The 23,200-nt window shown below is 41.8% G+C and overlaps 1 protein-coding gene across 10 annotated transcripts; it reads left to right on the top strand.

The window, feature by feature from the left end:
* The first annotated feature begins 2,116 nt into the window (after positions 1-2,116).
* On the top strand, positions 2,117-23,064 carry LOC139548096 (phosphatidylinositol-binding clathrin assembly protein-like). 10 transcript variants are annotated; one of them, XM_071357443.1, is made up of 23 exons: positions 2,118-2,926; positions 9,825-9,967; positions 10,258-10,333; positions 10,511-10,613; positions 11,014-11,107; positions 11,353-11,464; positions 11,701-11,807; positions 11,995-12,036; positions 13,443-13,528; positions 13,851-13,974; positions 15,745-15,878; positions 16,160-16,260; positions 16,425-16,580; positions 17,129-17,212; positions 17,576-17,671; positions 18,186-18,290; positions 18,370-18,483; positions 18,678-18,708; positions 18,834-18,933; positions 19,129-19,191; positions 20,600-20,707; positions 21,075-21,179; positions 21,645-23,064. In XM_071357443.1, exons 1-22 carry the CDS (start codon positions 2,797-2,799, stop codon positions 21,165-21,167), a joined length of 2,202 nt encoding a protein of 733 aa, XP_071213544.1. In that variant the 5' UTR covers positions 2,118-2,796; the 3' UTR covers positions 21,168-21,179; positions 21,645-23,064. The 10 variants fall into 10 exon arrangements, with proteins under 10 accessions (XP_071213546.1, XP_071213544.1, XP_071213542.1 ...); XM_071357441.1 differs by having other exon boundaries at positions 10,496-10,613; XM_071357444.1 differs by having other exon boundaries at positions 2,120-2,926; positions 15,751-15,878.
* Positions 23,065-23,200: the final 136 nt, after the last annotated feature.

Genomic DNA, 23,200 nt, shown 5'->3' with positions numbered 1-23,200 from the left:
TCATGTGTTTGCTTGTTTGTCAATACCCCATAATACTTTGTGCACCACAATAGAGCATCAGTGTATTGATAGCATGCTTCCCTCAAGTGCCACACTATGTGCTAGATTGAAGCCAGGCCACTGCTGGTCACAAAACCTTCTGCACACCTCAGACAAGGGGAATCTGCTATTCATTAGCATCTGTCCATATGATGACCCTGGGCTGTAATGAAATATGAAGCGCACACAAGAACACAACTGCCATTGAGAACAAATCGGATTAGATGGCCATGTACACAATAAATGGACAAATGTAGGATCTCAATTTGAGCCAGTTTGCTAAAGCAGGAAAATAATCCTGCAGCAACAGGAATTGTGAATTATTATGTGGATTTTAATTAATTGGCATCTTTTTGTAGGGGTTGATTAATTTTTCTTTAAGGCAAATCAAGTCTAAAATTTTAAAGTGGAAATTGAAGATTCTTAGCAACAAAAGAGTGATCACATGAAGATCCTACATCTGTATATGGATCCTACATCTGTATACAGATATAGGATCTTCATTTGATTACTTTTGTTGCAGAGAATTTTCCAGGAAATGAAACTTGTAGTATATTAAGATCCTACATCTATACATATAGTGAAACCATTACCATCTAACACATGTCCTACATGGCCATGTGTTCCACTTGAGTCATGACTTTTAATAAGAAGCATATATTGTTAAAACCACCTTTTTTAAATATAAAAAAAAAATGTTACCCCCTTTTTCTCCCCAATTTCGTGGCATCCAATTGTTAGTAATTACTATCTTGTCTCATCGCTACAACTCCCCATGCGTCCTCCGAAACACAACCCAACCAAGCCGCACTGCTTCTTAACACAGCGCGCATCCAACCCGTAAGCCAGCCGCACCAATGTGTCGGAGGAAACACCGTGCACCTGGCGACCTTGGTTAGCGCGCACTGCGCCCGGCCCGCCACAGGAGTCGCTGGTGCGCGATGGGACAAGGATATCCCTACTGGCCAAACCCTCCCTAACCCGGACGACGCGAGGCCAATTGTGCGTCGCCCCACGGACCTCCCGGTCGCGGCAGGCTGCGACAGAGCCTGGGCGCGAACCCAGAATCTCTGGTGGCACAGCTAGCGCTGCGATGTATCGTTGGACATAGAGTCTGTGTGGACATTCCAGGAGTGGTAGATGCACTTCACTTAAATTGAATGAAAAACGGAAAGAAGGAGCAAAGCCTATCGGTCTTACTGTTGTTTCATGAAGTGGTTCTCCCAACTTATGTAAAACTTGGGTATGTGAGATATGCGGTGAGACCGTATGTACAGAAGCCGCTGCAGTGCTACAATTGTAAAAAGTGTGGACACGTGGCAAGTGTTTGTCGAAGGAATAAATATGTAGTAGTTGAAGAGTAAGATGAAGTATGTTGTTGTAATTGTGATGGGAATCATGTTCCCAGAGTGCCTTGCATGGATGAAGGAGGTCGCAGTAGCTAGGATCAGGGCCATACAGCAGGTCTTCTATGTGGAGGAAGTGAAAATAGCTGAAGTAGTGAGTAGAGAGGACATGGTAGTGGATGTCCCACAGTCTGCAGTGAATGCCATGCAGGAGAAGGATCCCGACACACTAATTGTGAAGAAGGTGGACTTTGTTGCGTTTATAGCGCAAGTGATAAACTGCAATAGTCAAACGAATAAAAAATCAAATAAGCTGGACATCATTGTGAAGGCGGCAAATATATTTCTGGATCTCCAGGACTTTACAGCCGAAATGTTACAGGGAGTACTGAATAAAGAGGTTCCCCTCCCAGGTTCCTGAGCCTGTGTAGGGATCTGAATAGTACAGTTTTTGTTTTGGTTTAAAATTCAGGGTAGTAGCGTTGGTTCGTGTTTTTTATTTTCGGTATATGGTATGAATTTGTTCATCCAAAACAGATTTTGTTTTTGGGGTATTTTTTACTACCCCGTACAGTAGGTGGCGGCAATACACTTTATGAGTGTAGTCTGCCAGTTAATCTCAAAGAAGAAGAAGAAGAACCCAGCCAGTGTAGCCTAGGCCTAATCAACACTAAAGCTTCAATAGCAGCCTGCAGGAAGTGGGACCTGGACAAATGTGTTGCAAAAAAAAAAAAAAAGACTTGTGAGCAAACGACCCAGTTTACCTTGAGAAATTTGAAAATATTATGAAATTATTGCAGAAGATTGATTTAGGCCTAATTGCTGTGGTCTGGCATATTAATTTCCCACCAAGACCACAATCAGTTGTGGACACCTGCACAGAATAAAATGTTATGGATTATGGATGTAAAATCTGTTTCCAGGTCGGCATGCTTCGTATAACGTCATACATCCTAACCTTTCTGAGGGCAGAGCAGGCCCGCCATTTCCCTGAATGCTTCTAGTCCTTTAAACACAGCAGCAGGAGTGTCAATACGAAGACAGGAGACACACAGGGATCCAGTGAGCGAGAGATCGGGATGAGAGATGGGCAGAGAATGAGTCAGCGAGAGAACCCACCAAATCTACCGCCGCATCTTTATTTATGAAATCTATTTGATTAAAGGCGTCAGTTGGATCAACATAAGACTGAAATAATCAAGCGTTGGATACGTTGTTTGAATTTCTTTATATCATTTTTCTTCCGCCTCGTCGCCCTGTCTTTTTCTTTGTTTTCCCCCTTTCTTTATTTTATTTTTAAATAGGCGGTGGACAGGAGGTGTCAACCGTAGAGATTGTATCATTCAATTAATTTGGAACTTTATAGACATATTGTGATTTTTCAAATTCTTTGTTGCATTAATAAACGAAGATGTCGGGGCAGAGCATTACTGACAGGATAACTGCAGCCCAGCACAGTGTAACTGGATCTGCTGTGTCGAAAACAGTATGCAAGGCCACCACACATGAAATAATGGGCCCGAAAAAGAAACATTTGGATTGTAAGTATCGAATTAATCAAGAGTTTCTGATATAATGTGTCATTCTTCATTAAAACCAGTCAGAGTTCTGCATTTCTTGAATTATGGCGATGGTTACACAAGGCCCAAAGGCTGAATGGATAGGCTAATGTTATTGCTAGTTCCTGTCAAAATGTATCAAGGATATTTTGTAGCAAAACGAGATCGCACAATGAGAATTCTCGTAACATTATTTAACTGGACGTTAACAACAGTACTTTTAATATCAGATATATTTTGTATAATTTCAGTGTATTCCTACTCATCATCAACATTACTGTCAAATTAGCAAGCTTTCTAGCCATCTGTATAGCGGTTTAATTCATTTCGCATAGCTTTAGGCTCCCTGGACTAAACAGTTATCATGTAATTATCAGTCAGTGTATCTTATCTTACAATTGACCAGTTTTCCATAATGCAGTACATTAACGTTTTGGCTATACAAAAATGCCCCCGAAAATATATGTTCCAGGGAGTAAATTCAGTAGGTCTATTTGATATATTTACCACGGGAAAGAGTATAACAACCACCTTTGAACAGCTCAGAGGTAGAAACTACCTTGTTCATATTTCACAGTAGGCATAGAGGAAATATCAAGGATAATGCTTTCAGTCAAATATGCAAAGTGTAGCCTATATTATCATCATTACTAGGTGTGTCTGTCACTGCTGAGGGAAATGCATGTACAGTGCCTTTTGAAAGTATTCATACCTCTTGACTTATTCCACATTTTGTTGTGTGACAGCCTGAATTCAAAATTGATTAAAAAAAAAAAAATCTTACCCATCTACACACAACACCGCATTTTAGCAAATGTATTAAATGAAGTACAGAAATATCTCATTTACATATGTATTCACATTTCACACCACTAAGTCAATACATGTTAGAATTACATTTGGCAGCGTTGACTGTGTTTACGTTTGCTGTGAGTCTTTCTGTGTAAGTCTCCAAGAGCTTTGCACACCTGTATTGACCAATATTTGCACGTTATTCTTCTTTTAAAATTCTTCAAGCTCTGTCAAGTTGGTTGTTGGTAATTGCTTGACAGACATTTTTCCAAGTCTTGCTATAGATTTTCAAGCCATTTAAGTCAACTGTTACTAGGCCACTCATGAACATTCAATGTCGTCTTGGTAAGCAACTCAAGTGTATATTTGGCCTTGTGTTTTAGGTTATTGTCCTGCTGGAAGGTTAATATTTCTCTCCCAGTGTCTGTTGGAAAGGTTTTCCTATAGGATTTTGCCTGTGTTCTATTCCATGTACTTTTATCCTAAACTCCCCAGTCCTTGCCGATGACAAGCATACCCATAACATGGTGCAGCCATCACCGTGCATGAAAATATAAAGAGTGGTACTCAGTGTTTGGGGCAAATCCAACACAACACATAACTATTTGTATTCAGGACATAAAGTGAATTTCTTTGCAACATGCTTTTTTTGCCACATGTTTTTGTAAAATAATAGTGAAGACATCAAAACTATGAAATAACACATATGGAATCATGTAGTAACCAAAGAAGTGTTAAACAAAACAAAATATATTTGAGATTCTTCAAACTATCCACCCTTTGCGTTGATGACAGCATTGCACACTCTTCGCATTCTCTCATGAGGTAGTCATCTGGAATGTATTTCAATTAATAGGTGTGTCATGTTAAAAGTTGATTTGTGGAATTTCTTTCCTTAATGCATTTTAGCCAATAAGTTGTGTTGTCATTAGGTAGGGGTGGTATACAGAAGATAGCCCTATTTGGTAAAAGACCAAGTCCATATTATGGCAAGAACAGCTCAAATAAGCAACGAGAAACGACAGTCCATCATTACTTTAAGACGTAAAACGTCTGCCTTCTGCTCCGGCGCCATCTTACATGAAGGTCAGTCAATCCTGAAAATTTCAAGAACTTTGAAAGTTTCTTCAAGTGCAGTCGCTAAAACCATCAAGTGCTATGATGAAAATAGTTCTCATGAGGACCGGAGGTACCTCTGCTGCAGAGGATAAGTTCACTAGAGTAACCAGCCTCAGAAATTGCAGCCCAAATAAATATTTCATAAGTAACAGACACATCTCAACATCAACTGTTCAGAGGAGACTGTGTGAATCAGGTGGTATTGCTGCAAAGAAACCTCTACTAAAGGACACTAATAAGGAGAAGAGACTTGCGTGCGCCAAGAAACACGAGCAATGGACATTAGACCGGTGGAAATCTGTCCTTTGGTCTGATGAGTCCAAATTTGAGATTTTTGGTTCCAACCGCCATGTCTTTGTGAGACACAGAGTAGGTGAACAGATGATCTCCGCATGTGTGGTTCCCACCGTGAAGCATGGAGGAGATGGTGTAAGGGTGCTTTGCTGGTGACACTGTCTGTGATTTATTTAGAATTCAAGGCACACTTAACCGGCATGCCTACCACAACATTCGGCAGCGATACGCCATCCCATCTGGTTTGCGCTTAGTGGGACTATCATTTAATTTTCAACAGGACAATGACCCAAAACATCTCCAGGCTGTGTAAGGGCTATTTGACCAAGAAGGAAAGTGATGGAGTGCTGCATCAGATGACCTGCCCTCCACAATCCCCCAACCTCAACCCAATTGAGATGGTTTGGGATGAGTTGGACCGCAGAGTGAAGGAAAAGCAGGCAACAAGTGCTCAGTATATGTGGGAACTGCTTCAAGACTGTTGGAAAAGCATTCCAGGTGAAGCTGGTTGAGAGAATGCCAAGAATGTGCAAAGCTGTCATCAAGGCATTGGGTAAAAATAAAGGTAACTCTGGGTCTTCCTTTCCTGTGGCGGTCCTCATGAGAGCCAGTTGTATCATAGCGCTTAATGGTTTTTGCGACTGCACTTGAAGAAACGTTCAAAGTTCTTGAAATTTTGCCCTCATGTCTGAAAGTAATGATGGACTGATGTTTCTCTTTGCTTATTTGAGCTGTTCTTGCCATAATATGGACTGGGTCTTTTATCAAATAGAGCTATCTTCTGTATACCACCCCTACTTTCTCACAACACAACTGATTGTCTCAAACGCATTAAGAAGGAAATAAATTCCACAGATCAACTTTTAGCAAGGCACATCCTGTTAATTGAAATGCATTCCAGGTGACTACCTCATGAAGCTGGTTGAGAGAATGCGAAGAGTGTGCTATGCTGTCATCAAGGCAAAGGGTGGCTACTTTGAAAAATCTCAAATATAAAATATATTTGGATTTCTTGAACACTTTTTTTCGGTTACTACATGATTCCATATGTGTTATTTCATAGTTTTGATGTCTTCACTATTATTCTATAAAATAGTAAACATAAAGAAAAACCCTTGAATGAGTAGGTGTCCAAACTTTTGACTGGTACTGTATATTTAACCCTGATGGCAACGTCAGACCTTTTTTTTTTATCTGTGTGACCATCCTCAGAAACGCTACTCGTCACAAAGCAGAGCACCTACCACTGCAAAAGTAACAGTGAATGCAATAAATGGCCATTAATTCATTCCAACTATAATTTATTTAATTATATGTGATTAAATCTCAAGGATTTTGCATCTCTTCTGCAAGCAGGTTATGCATAATAGGTTACCGTTCAAATGTAATTGTTATCATGATTATAGGAGCATATTGCATGACACACAGGTACAATGACATGGAAGTTGCTGGTTCAGACCCCAACTGAAGCAAGTAGTAGGCTAGCTACATATTGTATGGCTTTTCCTACGTTCCTTTTGCAGACATTGACCTCTGGAACAACTGGAAAACTGTGATCTGAAAGTGCCCACTTCTAATCACATGTGAATCCTATGGACTATGCTAAAGTTGTGAATTGATTCAGCCAGCCAGCCTATTGTTTCACACCTGTTAGTTGAGCTTAGGCCTACAGTACTCTCCTGAGGTACAGGAGCCATTATATGACAGGATGAATGAAAGTTGGCTCAGAAGTCTGTTGGCTCACCCAAACCCGATCAGCCGTCCAACGTGAAATATAGTGCATTCGGAATGTATTCAAACCCCTTGACTTTTTTCACATTTTGTTACGTTACAGCCTTATTCTAAAATTGATTAAATCATTTTTTCCCCCTCATCAATCTACACACAATACCCCATAAAGACAAAGCGAAAACAGGTTTTTAGATATGTAAATAAGTTTCAAATTGTAATAAGTATTCAGGCCCTTTCCTATGAGACTCGAAATTGAGCTCAGGTGCATCCTGTTTCCATTGATCATCCTTGAGATGTTTCTAGAACTAGATTAGTCTACCCGTGGTAAATTTAATTTAATTGATTGGACATGATTTGGAAAGGCACACACCTGTCTATATAAGGTCCCACAGTTAACAGTGCATTTCAGATCAAAAACCAAGCCATGAGGTCGAAGGAATTGTCCATAGAGCTCCCAGACAGGATTGTGTCGAGGCACAGATCTGGGGAAGTGTACCAAAACATTTCTGCAGCATTGAAGGTCCCCAAGAAACCAGTGGACTCCATCATTCTGAAATGGAAGAAGTTTGGAACCACTAAGACTCTTCCTAGAGCTGGCCGCCCGGCCAAACTGAACAATCGGGGGAGAAGGGCCTTGGACAGGGAGGTGACCAAGAACCCGATGGTCACTCTAATAAAGCTCCAGAGTGCCTCTGTGGAGATGGGAGAACCTTTCAGATGGACAACCAATCAGGCCTTTATGGTAGAGTGGCCAGATGGAAGCCAAAAGGCACGTAAAGGACTCTCAGACCATGAGAAACAAGATTCTCTTGTTTGATGAATCCAAGATTGAACCATTTGGCCTGAATGCCAAGCGCCACGTCTGGAGGAAACCTGACACCATGAAGCATGGTGGTGGCAGCATCATGCTGTGGGGATGTTTTTCTGTGCCAGGGACTGGGAGACTAGTCACGATCGCGGGAAAGATGAACGGAGCAAAGTACCGAGAGATCCTCGATGAAAACCTGCTCCAGAGCGCTCAGGACCTCAGACTGGGGTGAAGGTTCACCTTCCAACAGGACAACGACCCTAAGCACAAAGCCAAGACAATGTAGGATTGCCTTCGGGGCAAGTCTCTTAATGTCCTTGAGGGGCCCAGCCAGAGCCCGGACTTGAACCTGATCGAACATCTGTGGATAGACCTGAAAATAGCTCCCCATCCAACCTGAGCTTGAGAAGATCTGCAGAGAAGAATGGGAGAAACTCCCCAAATACAGGTGTGCCAAGCTTGTCGCGTCATACCTAAGAATACTCAAGTTTGTAATCGTTGCCAAAGGTGCTTCAAGTACTGAGTAAAGGGTCTTCAATGCTTATGTAAATGTAATATTTCAGTTTTTTATTTTGAATACATTTGCAAACATTTCTAAACCTGTTTTTGCTTTGTCATTGTGGGGTACTGTGTGTAGATTGATGAGGGAAAAAAACAATTTAATACATTTTTGAATAAGGCTGTAGCGCAACAAAATGTGGAAAAAGTCAAGGGGTCTGAATACTTTATGAATGCACTGTACCTTAGACTCACTCACAGCCTCTCATACACAGACAGAACAGTAGGCCGCCAAGGCCTTATATAAAGAGCTGTTAAAATAACACTGTCATCGTTCCTGGCCCACTGTCCACACAGTAATATTTAGGAGTTCTCAGTGTGGCTGCTTTACCTGACAATATACCAGATATTGTTAGAGATTGCAACACAATTGCACATAAATGGTTAATTGTTGTGCTACAGTCTTCATGTATAGTGTTGCATACAGTATGATTTGTGTTAGACCTACTTTTTAGAGCGGTGTTGCAACATATGACACCATCAAGGTGCAGTTAAAAAAAGTGTTATCATCAATGCGAACTACGGTGAATGTTTAGCAGGCTGTCTAGTGTCTATAACATGACAGCACTGTCATCCCCCGTCCCAGTCTTCCCTGGATAATCAACTAGCCATGCTAACTGCTGCTCTGGAAGGTTATGCTGTCCTACTTAGACCCCCCTTCTTTGAAAACATGAGAATATAGGCCAGAAAGCCAGGCCTGGTTATTATACTGTGAATCTGTTCATCACTCAGTCTAACTCTGAATGGGAATGGGTAGACTGCACAGGTTTGACGGGCATCACCCAATCTCTACATCCGGGCCCTGTAACCCTGTTCCTGGAAAGCTATTGTCCTGTAGGTTTTCAAGCCTACCCTAATCTAGCGCACCTGATTCTAATAATTAGTTTCCACTTCACAATAACAGCAATTTCACGAACTGACTTGTCAGAAAGGTGGCATCCTATGATGGTGCCACGTTGAAAGTCATTGAGCACTTCAGTAAGGCCATTCTACTGCCAATGTTTTTTCTATGGAGATTTCATATCTTTGTGCTTGATTTTAAACACCTGTCAGCAACGGGTGTGGCTGAAATAGCCAAATCCACTAATTTGAAGGGGTGTCCACATACTTTTGTATCTATAGTGTATTTGACCAAAAATATATTGTTTGATTTAGAGATGGTGACTTATTCATCAGGCTTTCATCTATTGAACTTCAGTAGACCCTCTTGAGGAATTACCGTGCCAAAAAAGAGAGGCAGCCTGTAGTACTGTAGCATAGTAATTAAGTGTCTTGAGTGTAGTTAGGCAATTAGCCAGACCTTGAATTAAAGCTAATTGAATGAGATTGCAGCTGAGGGCAGAGTGCCTGAGTCCCTGTTTACACAGATTTTCAAAACATTGTCATTCATAGAATATTAACTAACTTTACCCCAAAATCAACTCCCCCATAGGGGAAATGCCTTGTATCCACAGCTGTTTTAACCTCTACTGGCCAGTGGCCATAAGTCACTACTTGACATCAATTATCCATGGTCTTCCTAGACATCAAGCTATCGCTAACATTTTCTCCCTCTGTCTGTCTCTCTCTCATCTTTAGACCTGATCCATTGCACCAATGAGATGAATGTGAACATTCCCCAGCTGGCTGACTCACTGTTTGAGAGGACCACCAGCACGAGCTGGGTGGTGGTCTTCAAGTCGCTCATCGCCACACACCACCTTATGGTCTACGGCAATGAGGTGAGCTGGGCTTACAATCACCACTCAATGAAACATTGTCTATGGCTACATTCATCACTCATTACATTATTTGCTGTAATATATATTATATCTATAATAGCAATGCTATAGTGTTGAAGTTTTCAGGTCAGACAATAAGACAATCAATTGCTAACCAGGCAATCAATTGCTAACCAGGCGATTTTAATAAAAATCGGGAAATGACTCTGGTACTCCAGTCCTATTCTATTTTTGTAGATCAATGAAAATGTAAGAACATGTATTGATACCGCTCTTTTTCTTTGATACAGCGTTTTGTGCAGTACTTGGCTTCAAGGAACACATTATTCAACCTCAGTAATTTTTTGGACAAAAGTGGTTTACAAGGTAAAGTATGAGGCCTTGGCTCTCAAATGCTTTTGTCAAACTCATCCTTAACTGTTACAGTGACAAATACTTATAAGAGGAAACAATATAACTTTTGAACGAATATAGCATGATTCTCAAGTAGGTTTTCATGACAAATGTAAGATTTATATCACTTCTCAGGTCTCTCTCTCCCAGGCTACGATATGTCCACATTTATCCGGAGGTACAGTCGATATCTGAATGAAAAGGCTGTGTCATACAGACAGGTTGCCTTTGACTTCACTAAAGTAAAGCGAGGGTAAGAAATTCCCAACATATAACAGAAGAAAGTGGTATGTTTGTTTTTGACTGACCCGAATGTATGTCAATGGAGTTCAAAGGCTCAAAAAATGTCTTACATTAACACTTTCCCCTTGCAGAGCCGCTAGCTGGTGTAAAAAAATACTTAAAATATTTGACAGCTCAAATATTTAGTTAAGAAGATTCCTGTCAATTTTAACAACATAATGTCATCATTTTTTCAAACTTTTCAAAGCTTTTTATATCCCATGAAGTAATCACAGTATTTTTGTAACTCTGGGAACGATTTGTTAACATGCAGTAGAAATTGACTGGCTGAGGCTATTCTCACTGATTCCCTCCCTCTCTGTACTTTGTGCTTCTAACACCTATCTAACACTACACACACATCTCAACAGGGTGGATGGGGTGATGAGGACCATGAATACAGAGAAGCTACTGAAGACCATCCCTATCATACAAAGCCAGATGGACGCCCTCCTCGACTTCAATGTGAGTCTGAGGTCAACCGCCCCAGAACCGTGCTGCTCATGTACTGTAATATGAGAGGGTTCCTGGGGCTAACATATTGTCAGGCATACTGATTACTGAATGGACAATGCTGAAACCAGAGATGGATACAGGCTATTTTCCTCCTCACTGACCTGCTCTTTTATTGTTTGTCAGCGATGCCAAAGTCATTGTGTTAAAAGGGCAACTTATGGCTTATGTGAAACTGAATGATGTGTCTTCTTCAGGTTAATGCCAATGAGCTCACAAACGGAGTGATCAATGCAGGGTTCATGCTCCTCTTCAAAGATTCCATTAGGCTTTTTGCTGCATATAACGAAGGCATCATCAACCTGCTGGGTAAAACATCAACTCTAACTTGATTTACTCCACTATTTTCTGATCAATACTCTTTTAAAATGTTTAGTCTGGAGAAGTGCTTTGTAGATCCTTGTACTGTAGATCTTTTGATATGTACAGAACTAAATTGTACTAATGGAGACTAAATTCTCTACAGAGTTTATCCCTAGTGTGTGTACAGATTTTCAGCGCTAATGCCCACTGTTATTTTTAATTTTAATTTTTTTTTACCACAGAGAAGTACTTTGACATGAAGAAAACCCAGTGTAAAGAGGGCCTGGATATCTACAAGAAGTTCCTGACACGAATGACCCGAATCTCAGAGTTCCTTAAAGTGGCAGAGGTGATTTCTTCTTTACCTGCTTTGAGTTTGATGCTATTCATTCATTCAATACCATTCATTAAAGGGGAAAACCTCTGATATATAAAAAAATTTGTGAGAAAATTATGGTGGCAGAAATTGGATAGTGGTAGAAAATACGTTTTAATTTAGAAGCACCACTATAACTTTGCACATAATCATTTGACAGCAGGTGGGGATTGATCGAGGAGACATTCCAGACCTTTCCCAGGTAAGACTCCAAACTGAATGATGGATTTACTTCTGCTGGTATAACCTATTAGACACATTCTCTGCACAAAAAGCCTACACACCGAACTTACTCTAGCCATTTGTCTGTACTGAAAAGACAGTTAGATTCCTACTCTCTGTCTCCATCTCTCTCTCTCTCTGGCTCTCACTTTCTCTCCCTTATTTCTTGCTATCACTTTCTATTTTCTTCTCTCATTCTGTATTCTCTTTGTGTGTCTCTCTATCTCAGTATTAACTCCTCTTATTTAATCAGCTCTGTTGTCCCTCCACGCTATTTACTCCACCCTGCACACGTCTCCCAGAGATAAGGCACTGCTCAGTGCATGAAGTCCTCTAGCGCATGTTGGCAATTGAGGCATATTTCTCACTTTTTCTTCTTCTTCCCCTCTTGATTAGGCTCTAACTACAGTAAATAAAGGTGTTAAGCTGTTAAGAGTCCAAACTGACTGTGTATCTTATAGTACTTCAGATTTCACACAATGTACAGGAAATTTAATAGATTGTAGCACAACAGGTGTGGGGGGCAGTCAGTCTTTGCATTGACACTGGTTATATTACAGTATTTCCATGGGAAATCCCTCCTCGACCAAGGATCATACTTTTCCTTGAAAGTACAATTACACTAATTGTGTGTTATGTCCCCTATTGTATGTTTTATGAGGCACCTGCAACAGTGTTATACCCTACAAATACATTATAGTTACAGTTCAATATAGATATTTATCTCTGACCATCACCACCTTTATATTCTGTATTTCCCCTTTCCACCTTTAGTTCACAGTTTGTGTAAGTATTCTCATCTCACTCTTCTTCTGTGTCTTTGACTTGCTTTGATGTTGTCTTTGCATGCCTCTACTCTGACTCTGTATCTCATTGATATTGTGTTTTATAGGAGTGAAACAAATTGTATACACAGTTCTCTTTGTCACATAGCCCATCCAACATACTGCCCAGGTGTGCTTAGACATTGCCAATTCAACACCACATACTGTAGGATGTTGAAAGTGCCGTGGCGTGTGTCATCTACACACATTTCAATATCACTCATCCAATGTGGCTTTCAGCTGAAGTCTCGAGTTAGTATTTGTCCCATATTGAGGGGCTAAACACTTCCCAGTAAACTAAGTGCTAGCTAGAATCCAGTAACTAAGGTATAGTGGTATATGGGACAGTATAGTTAGGGACCTGAGTTTTTCCTCACCACGTGACATGACCAGTTAAATGTTTTCAGAAAATGTTGTCAGGAAAACTTCAAGGCCTATAGCTAGTGTATGTACAGTAACCTGGTTGCCCATCACTTCCTTAGATGGTTGTGTTTGTACAGTACTGTCTAACTGCATGTTTCCAACCCTGGCGTATACTAACTGCTGTTCTCCATTACAACAGGCTCCCAGTAGCCTCCTGGAAGCTCTGGAGCAGCACCTGGCCTCTCTAGAGGGGAAGAAAGTCAAAGACTCCACTGCTGCCAGCAGGTATGTACAGGATGGACTACGTCCCAAATAGCACCCTATTCTCTACATAGTACACTATATTTGAAAGTAGTGCATAGGAAACAGGGTGCCATTTGGGACGTATCCTACGTCTCACACTGGAGTGTCTTTGGCACTGAGTCCACTACTCCCCCTGCAGGTAGCCTAGAAGCGGCTGCCGCTATAATAACTGATTTGCTTTGTGCACCAAGCTCTTAAGCCAAGATTGCTTAAATTATTATTGATGGTAATGGTTATTGATGTTTTCAGCCAGGGTTGCCGTAGTATTCTGCCTAGGGGTGTTTACTGTTGTGTGTTGTTTCAGGGCTAGTACTCTATCCAACGCAGTGTCCTCGCTGGCCAGTACAGGGATGTCTTTTACTAAAGTAGACGAGCGGGAGAAGCAGGCTGCTCTGGAGGAGGAACAGGCTCGTCTCAAAGCACTGAAGGTACAGCCGTCATGATGCGTGGATCACAACATGAATTTGACGAGAATGGACATGGTTTTGTGTTGCCTGTTCCATCTACATGTGAAGGACACTGATATGTTGCAGTATGCAGGCAATGATTTGAACAATTCAAAGCCTCGTTTGGTTGATCCAGTATGGCCCACATACAGTATCATTTAAAAGTTTGGACACACCTACTCATTCAAGGGTTTTTCTTTGTTTTCACTATTTTCTACATTGTAGAATAATAGTGAAGACATCAAAACTATGGAATAACACATATGGAATCATGTAGTAACCAAAAAAAGTCTTAAACAAATCAAAATATATTTTAGATTCTTCAAAGTACCCACCCTTTGCCTTAATGACAGCTTTGCACACTCTTGGCATTATTTTAACCAGCTTCATGAGGAAGTCACCTGGAATGCATTTCAATTAACAGGTGTGCCTTGTTAATTTGTGGAATTTCTTTCCTTCTTAATGCATTTTAGCCAATCAGTTGTGTTGTGACAAGGTAGGGGTGGTATACAGAAGATAGCCCTATTTGGTAAAAGACCAAGTCCATATTATGGCAAGAACAGCTCAAATAAGCAAAGACAAACAACAGTCCATCATTACTTTAAGAAGGTCAGACAATCCGGAACATTTCAAGAACTTTGAAAGTTTCTTCAAGTGCAGTCGCAAAAACCATCAAGCTCTATGATGAAACTGGCTCTCATGAGGACCGCCACAGGAAAGGAAGACCCAGAGTTACTTCTGCTGCAGAAGTTCATTAGATAACCAGCTTCAGAAATTGCAGCTCAAATCAATGCTTCACAGAGTTCAAGTAACAGACACATCTCAACATCAACTCTTCGGAGGAGACTGCGTGAACCAGGCTTTCATGGTTGAATTGCTGCAAAGAAACCACTACTAAAGGACACCAATAAGAAGAAGAGACTTGCTTGGACCAAGAAACACGAGCAATGGACATTAGACCTGTGGAAATCTGTCCTTTGGTCTAATGAGTCCAAATTTGAGATTTTTGGTTCTAACCGCCATGTCTTTGTGAGACGCAGAGTAGCTGAACGGATTATTTCTGCATGTGTGGTTCCCACCGTGAAGCATGGAGGAGGGAGTGTAAGGGTGCTTTGCTGGTGACACTGTCTGTGATTTATTTAGAATTCAAGGCACACTTAACCAGCATGGCTACCACAGGATTCTGCAGCGATACGCCATCACATCTAGTTTGCGCTTTTGTTTTTCAACAGGACAATGACCCAACACACCTCCAGGCTGTGTAAGGGCTATTTGACCAAGAAGGAGAGAGATTGAGTGCTGCATCAGATGACCTGGCTTCCATAATCGCCCAACCTCAACCCAATTGAGATGGTTTGGGATGAGTTGGACCGCAGAGTGAAGGAAAAGCAGCCAACAAGTGCACAGCATATGTGGGAACTCCTTCAAGAAAAGCATTCCAGGTGAAGCTGGTTGAGAGAATGCGAAGAGTGTGCAACGCTATCATCAAGGCAAAGGGTGGCTAGTTTGAAGAATCTAAAATATATTTAGATTTGTTTAACACTTTTTTGGTTACTACATGATTCCATATGTGTTATTTTATAGTTTTGATGTCTTCACTATTATTCTGTAATGTAGAAAATGGTAAAAATAAAAACCCTTGAATGAGTAGCTGTGTCTAAACTTTTGACTGGTATTGAACATAACTACAACCATCACCTCCAGTCTACATCTGTAGAGTGTCTGTATTTGACTTGGACTCTTTCCACCCAGGAACAGAGGCTGAAGGAGCTCTCTAAGAGGCCTTCCTTCACCACCACAGACACGTCTCCGGTCTCCATCACCGGGGGCACTATCAGCACAGCCCCGGCAATCGACCTCTTCTCCACACCCAGCTGCTCCAATGGGTAAACTTTCACTTATGAGCTGTGAAGCTTACCCACTCATGTGGTTGACCAGAGAGGTTAGTGTGGATTATTTAGAAGTTGCTGATAACCACTGATACAGGGTCAGATATTTCTTTGTCCTCCTAATGGTTAAGTTTAGGATTTAGAGTGCTCTTATTCTAGATCTGTGGTTAGAGGGAACCTATACCTCAATACGTCTGTGTGTATCTGGTAATTCTGATGTTCAGCTACATTCCCAGTGTTGATTCAGGTATCGCATCACTGCTGTCTTCTCTCCTCAGTGCTCTGAAGATGGAGAGTGACCTGTTTGACATTCAGCAGACCTTTAACCCTTCAGTGCAGGCCAGTTCTACAGGGCTTCCTGTGGCCACAGCATGGGCAGGTAGGAGAAACAGCCACCACCGCAGGACCCCTCTATTGTCTGCTGTCTTCTACCATGACCTGTTCTGCATGCTCTCCCTCTCTTCCTGTTGCGTCTGACTCTGATTTCCTCCTGTTCTTCTCTTCTCTATCTATTCTCTTTCTTTCTCTCCTCTGCCTGCTTAGATCCTTTCACCTCTGCTGAAGCTGGAGATGATTCCATGCCAAACCTTAACCCTTTCCTCTCAAAAGTTGTTGTCGATGCCGCCACTCACTTGCCTGTCGTGTCCTCCGACGGTGTTAGCTATTCCTCTAGGACGTCTGGTCATGAAATGTTTGGTGGTAAAGATACTCTTTGTTCCTCCTGAAATACCCTTCATGTGTCTCTCTGTGGGACTGTTTGAAGGAAGTCTCCCATAAGCCGTACTGTTGTTACTTCTGTCTATATGTAAATCATCTCATAGCTGTCTAAAGTTAAATGTTGTTGTGTACCTTAAAATGCAAGGCCTCCACTTGCCATGTTTCCATTATAGGACTGTGCTAAGGATAGAACCACAAGCTAACACTGTGACGGTGGAGTTACTGGTGATGTTCTTTTGTTAGGCTCCCATGCCAGTTCAGTCTAATATGACGCTTCATCCATTGAGGTCTCAAATTTATTTTACAGTCTAGTAAACCCATGTCTAAGTTAATTCTGACCAAGTTGGTTATGTTCAAATGATGGTTTTCCTGCTGCTGATATATATTGTTTCATAATGTATTCAAATAGGCTATTGCTTCTAGATTCTGATATTACAAACCAATAATTTGATTATTTTCTGTTGTAGTATCCTCTTAGAGCTATAAGTTTAAATCTGTTTCACTTACCAATATTATTTTTGATTCTCTAGATCGTTATAATCCCTTTACTGACACAAACTCGTCCGTTTCAAGCAATTACAAACGCACAGTGCGGATAGAACACTCCATCTCAGGTACTACGATGGCTCACCATCCCAGCCTATGTTTCCTGAGCCCACAGGCAAACATACGCCCCTCAACCCATGTAATGTGTTTAGTGGCCCAATAATAACTCTATGGTTAGGGTAGTCTGACGATTTTGAGGAATTTAGTGTCAATAGGATATTTGTATCTCCTTGTACTCTGCAGTTCCTGTTTTGACTTTGTTAGAATTAGTTTTACTTGTTACCTGTTAGTGTCCCTATACAACTGCTAAGTATTTTCTGTTAACTGTCTCTCTCTGTACTGTCACTTTGCCTTGCCTGCCTTTCTTGCCGTGCCTTGAAATGCCTTCCTTTGCTCTCTTATTCTTCCTGCTCCTCCTTTGGCGTTGTCAGACTCCTTCTGTAGTGGTCCAGTGTCTATGGCCCAGCACCTTCCACACCAGGCTCCCTACCCCACTGAGCCCTCTACTGTAGCATGTCTATTCAGAGGTAGAGTACTAGAGAACCTGTAGCTGTACTGTAGCATGTCTATTCAGAGGTAGAGTACTAGAGAACCTGTAGCTGTACTGTAGCAGGTCTATTCAGAGGTAGAGTACTAGAGAACCTGTAGCTGTACTGTAGCAGGTCTATTCAGAGGTAGAGTACTAGAGAACCTGTAGCTGTACTGTAGCAGGTCTATTCAGAGGTAGATTATTAGAGAACCTGTAGCTGTACTGTAGCAGGTCTATTCAGAGGTAGAGTACTAGAGAACCTGTAGCTGTACTGTAGCAGGTCTATTCAGAGGTAGAGTACTAGAGAACCTGTAGCTGTACTGTAGCAGGTCTATTCAGAGGTAGAGTACTAGAGAACCTGTAGCTGTACTGTAGCAGGTCTATTCAGAGGTAGAGTACTAGAGAACCTGTAGCTGTACTGTAACAGGTCTGACTTTAACACCAATGGATAATGCTTATCCATCACTGCACCTGCCGTGTTCTGAGCAGCCTCCCCTTTGACCTCTTTACAGGGTACTCCACAGCATCACAGGCCCCTCCCCCAGGAGCACTCCAGGTGGATTTCGAGTCAGTCTTTGGAGCCAAAGCTACCGGCGTTAACAACATTGACTCTGATGGTGAGGTGTTGAATATTTTACTGTTTGATGCACATGGTGTTTCACATCCAACCAATGTACACCTCTCTGTCCTCCTTAGACATCCTGAAACCCACCATGGTCGGCTCCAATCAGGCCCTGTGCTCCATCAATCAGCTGTCAGACAAACTGGTCGGAGTTGACCTGGACTCCTCCCTGGCCAACCTGGTGGGCAGTAAGTGTCACAACGTCACACTAGGATATTTAATTCAGATTAAAAGAGATCAACACTCATCTTTGCCTGAGTGAATCTATTCTATTTATATTTTGACTCATATGTTAGATCGCAATATGTCACACAGCTATAGCAGTATAATGAACTGTTTCTGGATGTGTACATCTCACATTTATATTACTATCCTCTTGTAGATCTCGGGATTGGAAATGGCACAACAAAAAAGTAAGTGAGCTGTTCATGCTGTTCAGTCTCTTCAACGTGCTGTGGTCAGTGCTAGATGAAGAACTGTTCTGTATAGCCAGCAGCAGTTAGGAGCCAGTGCTAATATTAGCTGTCTTAATCTACAGTGACATCCACTGGAGCCAGCCTGGGGAGAAGAGGCTGACTGGCGGGAGCAACTGGCAGCCCAAGGCAGCCCCAAACACCACCTGGAACCCCGTCTCCATGGTAATACACACTACACTGGCTTCTTACAGTACTGGTGCTCTTACCTGCCTGTGGTAAGTGTTTTAGCTACTGTATCACTCTAGTGTTGGTTTTAGACCAATGTTAAGAAGTTGTTGTCTTGACTTGACATTGGTCTGCTGGATTATCTGTGAGAGAAGATGTTGTGTCCTCATTGGTGTGTTTGTATCTCCACAGACCCCCCCAGTCATGGCCTACCCTGCCACAACACCAACAGGCATGGTGGGGGGATATGGCATGGTCAGTATCTGTCAGATGGATGTCTGGATGCACTGAGGGACATAGCCATGCAGTAGCTAGCACCGAGGAACATAGCCATGCAGTAGCTATCACTGAGTGACATAGCCATGCAGTAGCTAGCACCGAGGGACATAGCCATGCAGTAGTTAGCACCGAGGAACATAGCCATGCAGTAGTTAGTACTGAAGGACTTAGCTATGCAGTAGTTAGCACAGAGGAACATAGCCATGCAGTAGTTAGTACTGAAGGACTTAGCTATGCAGTAGTTAGCACTCTCCCCCACACATGCAACACGCAGACACAGTCATGTCATTAAAAAAACTCCTCAAAACACAACTCTTTGAGATTGACTCTGATCTACCCCCACACACACACTTTTAATTGATGCATTTTACGTACTGTACTGTATTTTATGTAGGACTACTTTTAATGTAAGATGCCCTTGAGTATCTTGAAAGGCGTCCGCTAAATAAAATGTATTATTATTATTTACAGAGGGAATAGCCATACAGCATAGCTAGCAATGAGAACATTATAGCCATGCAGTATAGCCTGCACTGAGAGCTAATAGCCATACAGTATAGCTAGCACTGAGAGATAATAGCCATGCAGTATAGCTAGCACTGAGAGCTAATAGCCATGCAGTATAGCTAGCACTGAGAGCTAATAGCCATGCAGTATAGCCTGCACTGAGAGCTAATAGCCATGCAGTATAGCCTGCACTGAGAACTAATAGCCATGCAGTATAGATAGCACTGAGAACTAATAGCCATACAGTATAGCTAGCACTGAGAACTAATAGCCATACAGTATAGATAGCACTGAGAACTAATAGCCATGCGGTATACCTAGCACTGAGAGCTAATAGCCATGCGGTATAGCTAGCACTGAGAGCTAATAGCCATGCGGTATAGCTAGCACTGAGAGCTAATAGCCATGCGGTATAGCTAGCACTGAGAGCTAATAGCCATGCGGTATAGCTAGCACTGAGAGCTAATAGCCATGCGGTATAGCTAGCACTGAGAGCTAATAGCCATGCGGTATAGCTAGCACTGAGAGCTAATAGCCATGCACCATAGCTAGCACTAAGAACTGATAGCCATGCAGTAAGCTAGCACTGAGAGCTGATATCCATGCAGCAAGCTAGCGCTGAGAGCTAATATCCATGCAGCATAGCTAGCGCTGCGAGCTAATAGCCATGCAGCATAGCTAGCACAGAGAGCTAATAGCCTTGCAGCATAGCTAGCACAGAGAGCTATTAGCCATGCAGTATAGCTAGCACTGAGAGATAATAGCCATGCAGTAGTAATAGGAGTAACAGTAATAAGTGCTATACATCCTTCTGTGCTATGCAATCTACTGTAGCATGTCTATTATGCCTGATGTTTCTCTATGCTATTGTCTTTAGCCACCTCAACAGCTTGGCTCTATGGGTATGATGAACCAACCCAACATGATGTACAACCAGCCCATCATGAGGCCGCCCAACCCCTTCGGCTCTGTTTCCAGTGCCCAGGTATGTGTTTGTACAATAATCAGACGTGTGTGATGGAAAATGTCTATTGCAGGGTTGTGTGTTCAGTGTTCAGGTGTATTCAGTGGTGTGTAGTTACATTAGCCGTTCTGTGTGTGTATACTACCCCCTGTGATGACAACAGTGTTCTAGTTTACTCTTACCTCCTCAGGAGGAGAGGGACATCTGTCTGTCATCAGTTTCCTCAAGAGTCCCCAATTATTTTCCCCTCTTGGTGTAACTTCTCTTTCACCCTTCATTCCTCTCTTTCATTCAATCTGAATGCTCCCCCTCTCTCTCACTCACACACAATCTCTTCCTCTCTCTGACCTCTGCTCCTCCTGTGTGTTTTTCCCTCTCCCTGAAATAGCCCTCTGCAGCCTCTAGTCCTTCCAGCCAGAGTCCTCTCAGAGCCCCCGGACAGGACCCATTTGCACAGCTCTCTCTCAAGGATTTCTTGTAGAGCGTCTCTTAGGTACAGCATGCTGTGTGCTTGCGGATGTACATGCATGCGCAGCGTGGCTTCACACTAATGCTTCTCTTTTTTTCTCTTCTCTTACTGTTATCATCTCTTCCTTCATTTGCAAAGACACTGCTTCTTCCATCTGATCAACCACTGCTGTTTATTTCCTCTCGCTATATCTCTTGCGCTTTATATGGGCTTGATTAGTTGGTTTGTGTCTTGCTCGCTTAAACAATCAGCAGATGCATTTCAGGATGTTTTTAAACTTTCAATTACACTAACCAGTACGTCTTTGCTGATATAGGTTGCCATTGCTGAAATCTTGATTAATCAGTTGTATCTTGTGTGACAGTTGCTTTTGCTCTGAGGACATTGTGATGCCTTTGCATTTATTCAGTTGACTATTTCAGCACCACCATGAGCAGGCTGGTAAAACTATTTTCTAATAAATCCTTGTATGTTGATTTCCATCCACAGATGCAGTTCATGTAATATGACGTGTCTCAGAAAATGAAGCACTTAGCAGCAAAGCTTTGTCCTCATTGCCAGTCTAACTCTTCAGAGAAACGTTCACCCCCCCTCCCCCACCCAAATACAGACATGTCAAGAACACAACGAACAGTGCAATGACTGGAGGAAAACCATGGAAACCATGTCCAAATGACGATGGGAAGAAAATAATTCACCACCCGTTATTCTGTCATTTGTCCAAGACGTCAAGTGATGCTGCTGTTTTTAAAAAGTACCTATAGGGATTCCTCATCCATTTTATCCTCTGCTATGGGTGCTGAGAAACTTTGATATTATGTATTTGGAAATACTACTGTGGTTGGGTGTAACAGCTTGGTGTTCTAATCTAGTGGGAGGGGGAGGTGGGACAAGAAGAAAAAGACGAGAGGAATCCTTCCCTCTCTTGATTCGATCATCAGTGATCCATTTCCTAGTTATTTAACTGTCACTGAGTAGTGATGCTAATGACGTTTACACCTGTTTTAGTTTGTCTTTTTTACTGTGTTTACAGTAGACATTCCTCGTGTGTTGTTTATTTATTTATTTATGATATGGTTTTAAAACTGAGGAAGAAAATCTATAGTGTAATCTATAGTACCTGTGGGAGTGCCTCAGCATTTTACATGGATGTTGGATTGTTTCATTGGAGATGTAGAGAAAATAATATAGATATTATATAAAATACACCTATAAACGGAATGATAGAGCACTAAATATTCTTGAAGTTTTGTGATAAGAACAGTTTTACTAGGTCAAATCTCATGATCTCCCCTGTGCAAGTGGAGAAGGGGGTTCCAGTATGAGTCAGTAATCTATATAGTCAATTCTGTGCCTAGGGTTTTTTGCAATGGAACAACTTTTCTGTCTAGTTGAAAAACACTTAATCCACGATTCTGAAGCATCACACTGAGGTGGAATCCATTTTGCTTTAAGCTTGGCATGCCATTGACTCAATGACCGTTTAATGGCTGCCTTTACTCTGAATGTGAAAGAATTGCTTTCATGTTGAACATATCTCCATGCTACCCGCACCACCTCAGCTCTGGCTCCCTGTGAGCCAGACGATAGTGTGTCTGGGTGTTGCAGATACTAAACAAGGGTTACAGTTTTGATGTAAATTAGTTGTATAAAGATCCAGTGGAACAGGGTGAGAGAGGGGCACTGTTGATCGGTGCTCTGTGTATATAAAACTGACTGTTCAACGGAGAGGGAAGTGAAAGATGTATGAAATATGAAAGCAATTCAATCAAAATCTGACTCTACCTACGTTTGATTCAGGATATTTTCTGCGTTTGTCTTGCGTGGATTATATTTTTGTTTATGTATTTAAAACGTGTAGCAGACATTGACAGTTTTTTTTTTTTTAATAAAGAGCAGCTTCCACAAAGTGATGTTCTTAAACATTTTATTACAATGTGTTGGTGAATATTGCAACAGTGATAGCATCTTTGGCACTACAGTTAGTATATACACACAGTATGTGGACACCCCTTAAAATTAGTTGTTTTGGCTATTTCAGCCAC

Source organism: Salvelinus alpinus, chromosome 21, assembly GCF_045679555.1.
Source record: "Salvelinus alpinus chromosome 21, SLU_Salpinus.1, whole genome shotgun sequence".
Taxonomy (NCBI): domain Eukaryota; kingdom Metazoa; phylum Chordata; class Actinopteri; order Salmoniformes; family Salmonidae; genus Salvelinus; species Salvelinus alpinus.
The sequence above is the reverse complement of the archived record's forward strand: the minus strand, read 5'-3'. Positions and strand labels throughout refer to the sequence as shown.

What these genes read in the sequence shown, in the direction of transcription:
- LOC139548096 (XM_071357441.1), top strand. Translation starts at nt 2,797, where the DNA reads ATGTCGGGGCAGAGCATTACTGACAGGATAACTGCAGCCCAGCACAGT. An exon ending in TGTAGCATGTCTATTCAGAG is followed by an intron (nt 17,672 to 18,185) that starts GTAGAGTACTAG and finishes ACCTCTTTACAG; the next exon opens with GGTACTCCACAGCATCACAG. An exon ending in TGGTGGGGGGATATGGCATG is followed by an intron (nt 19,192 to 20,599) that starts GTCAGTATCTGT and finishes TATTGTCTTTAG; the next exon opens with CCACCTCAACAGCTTGGCTC.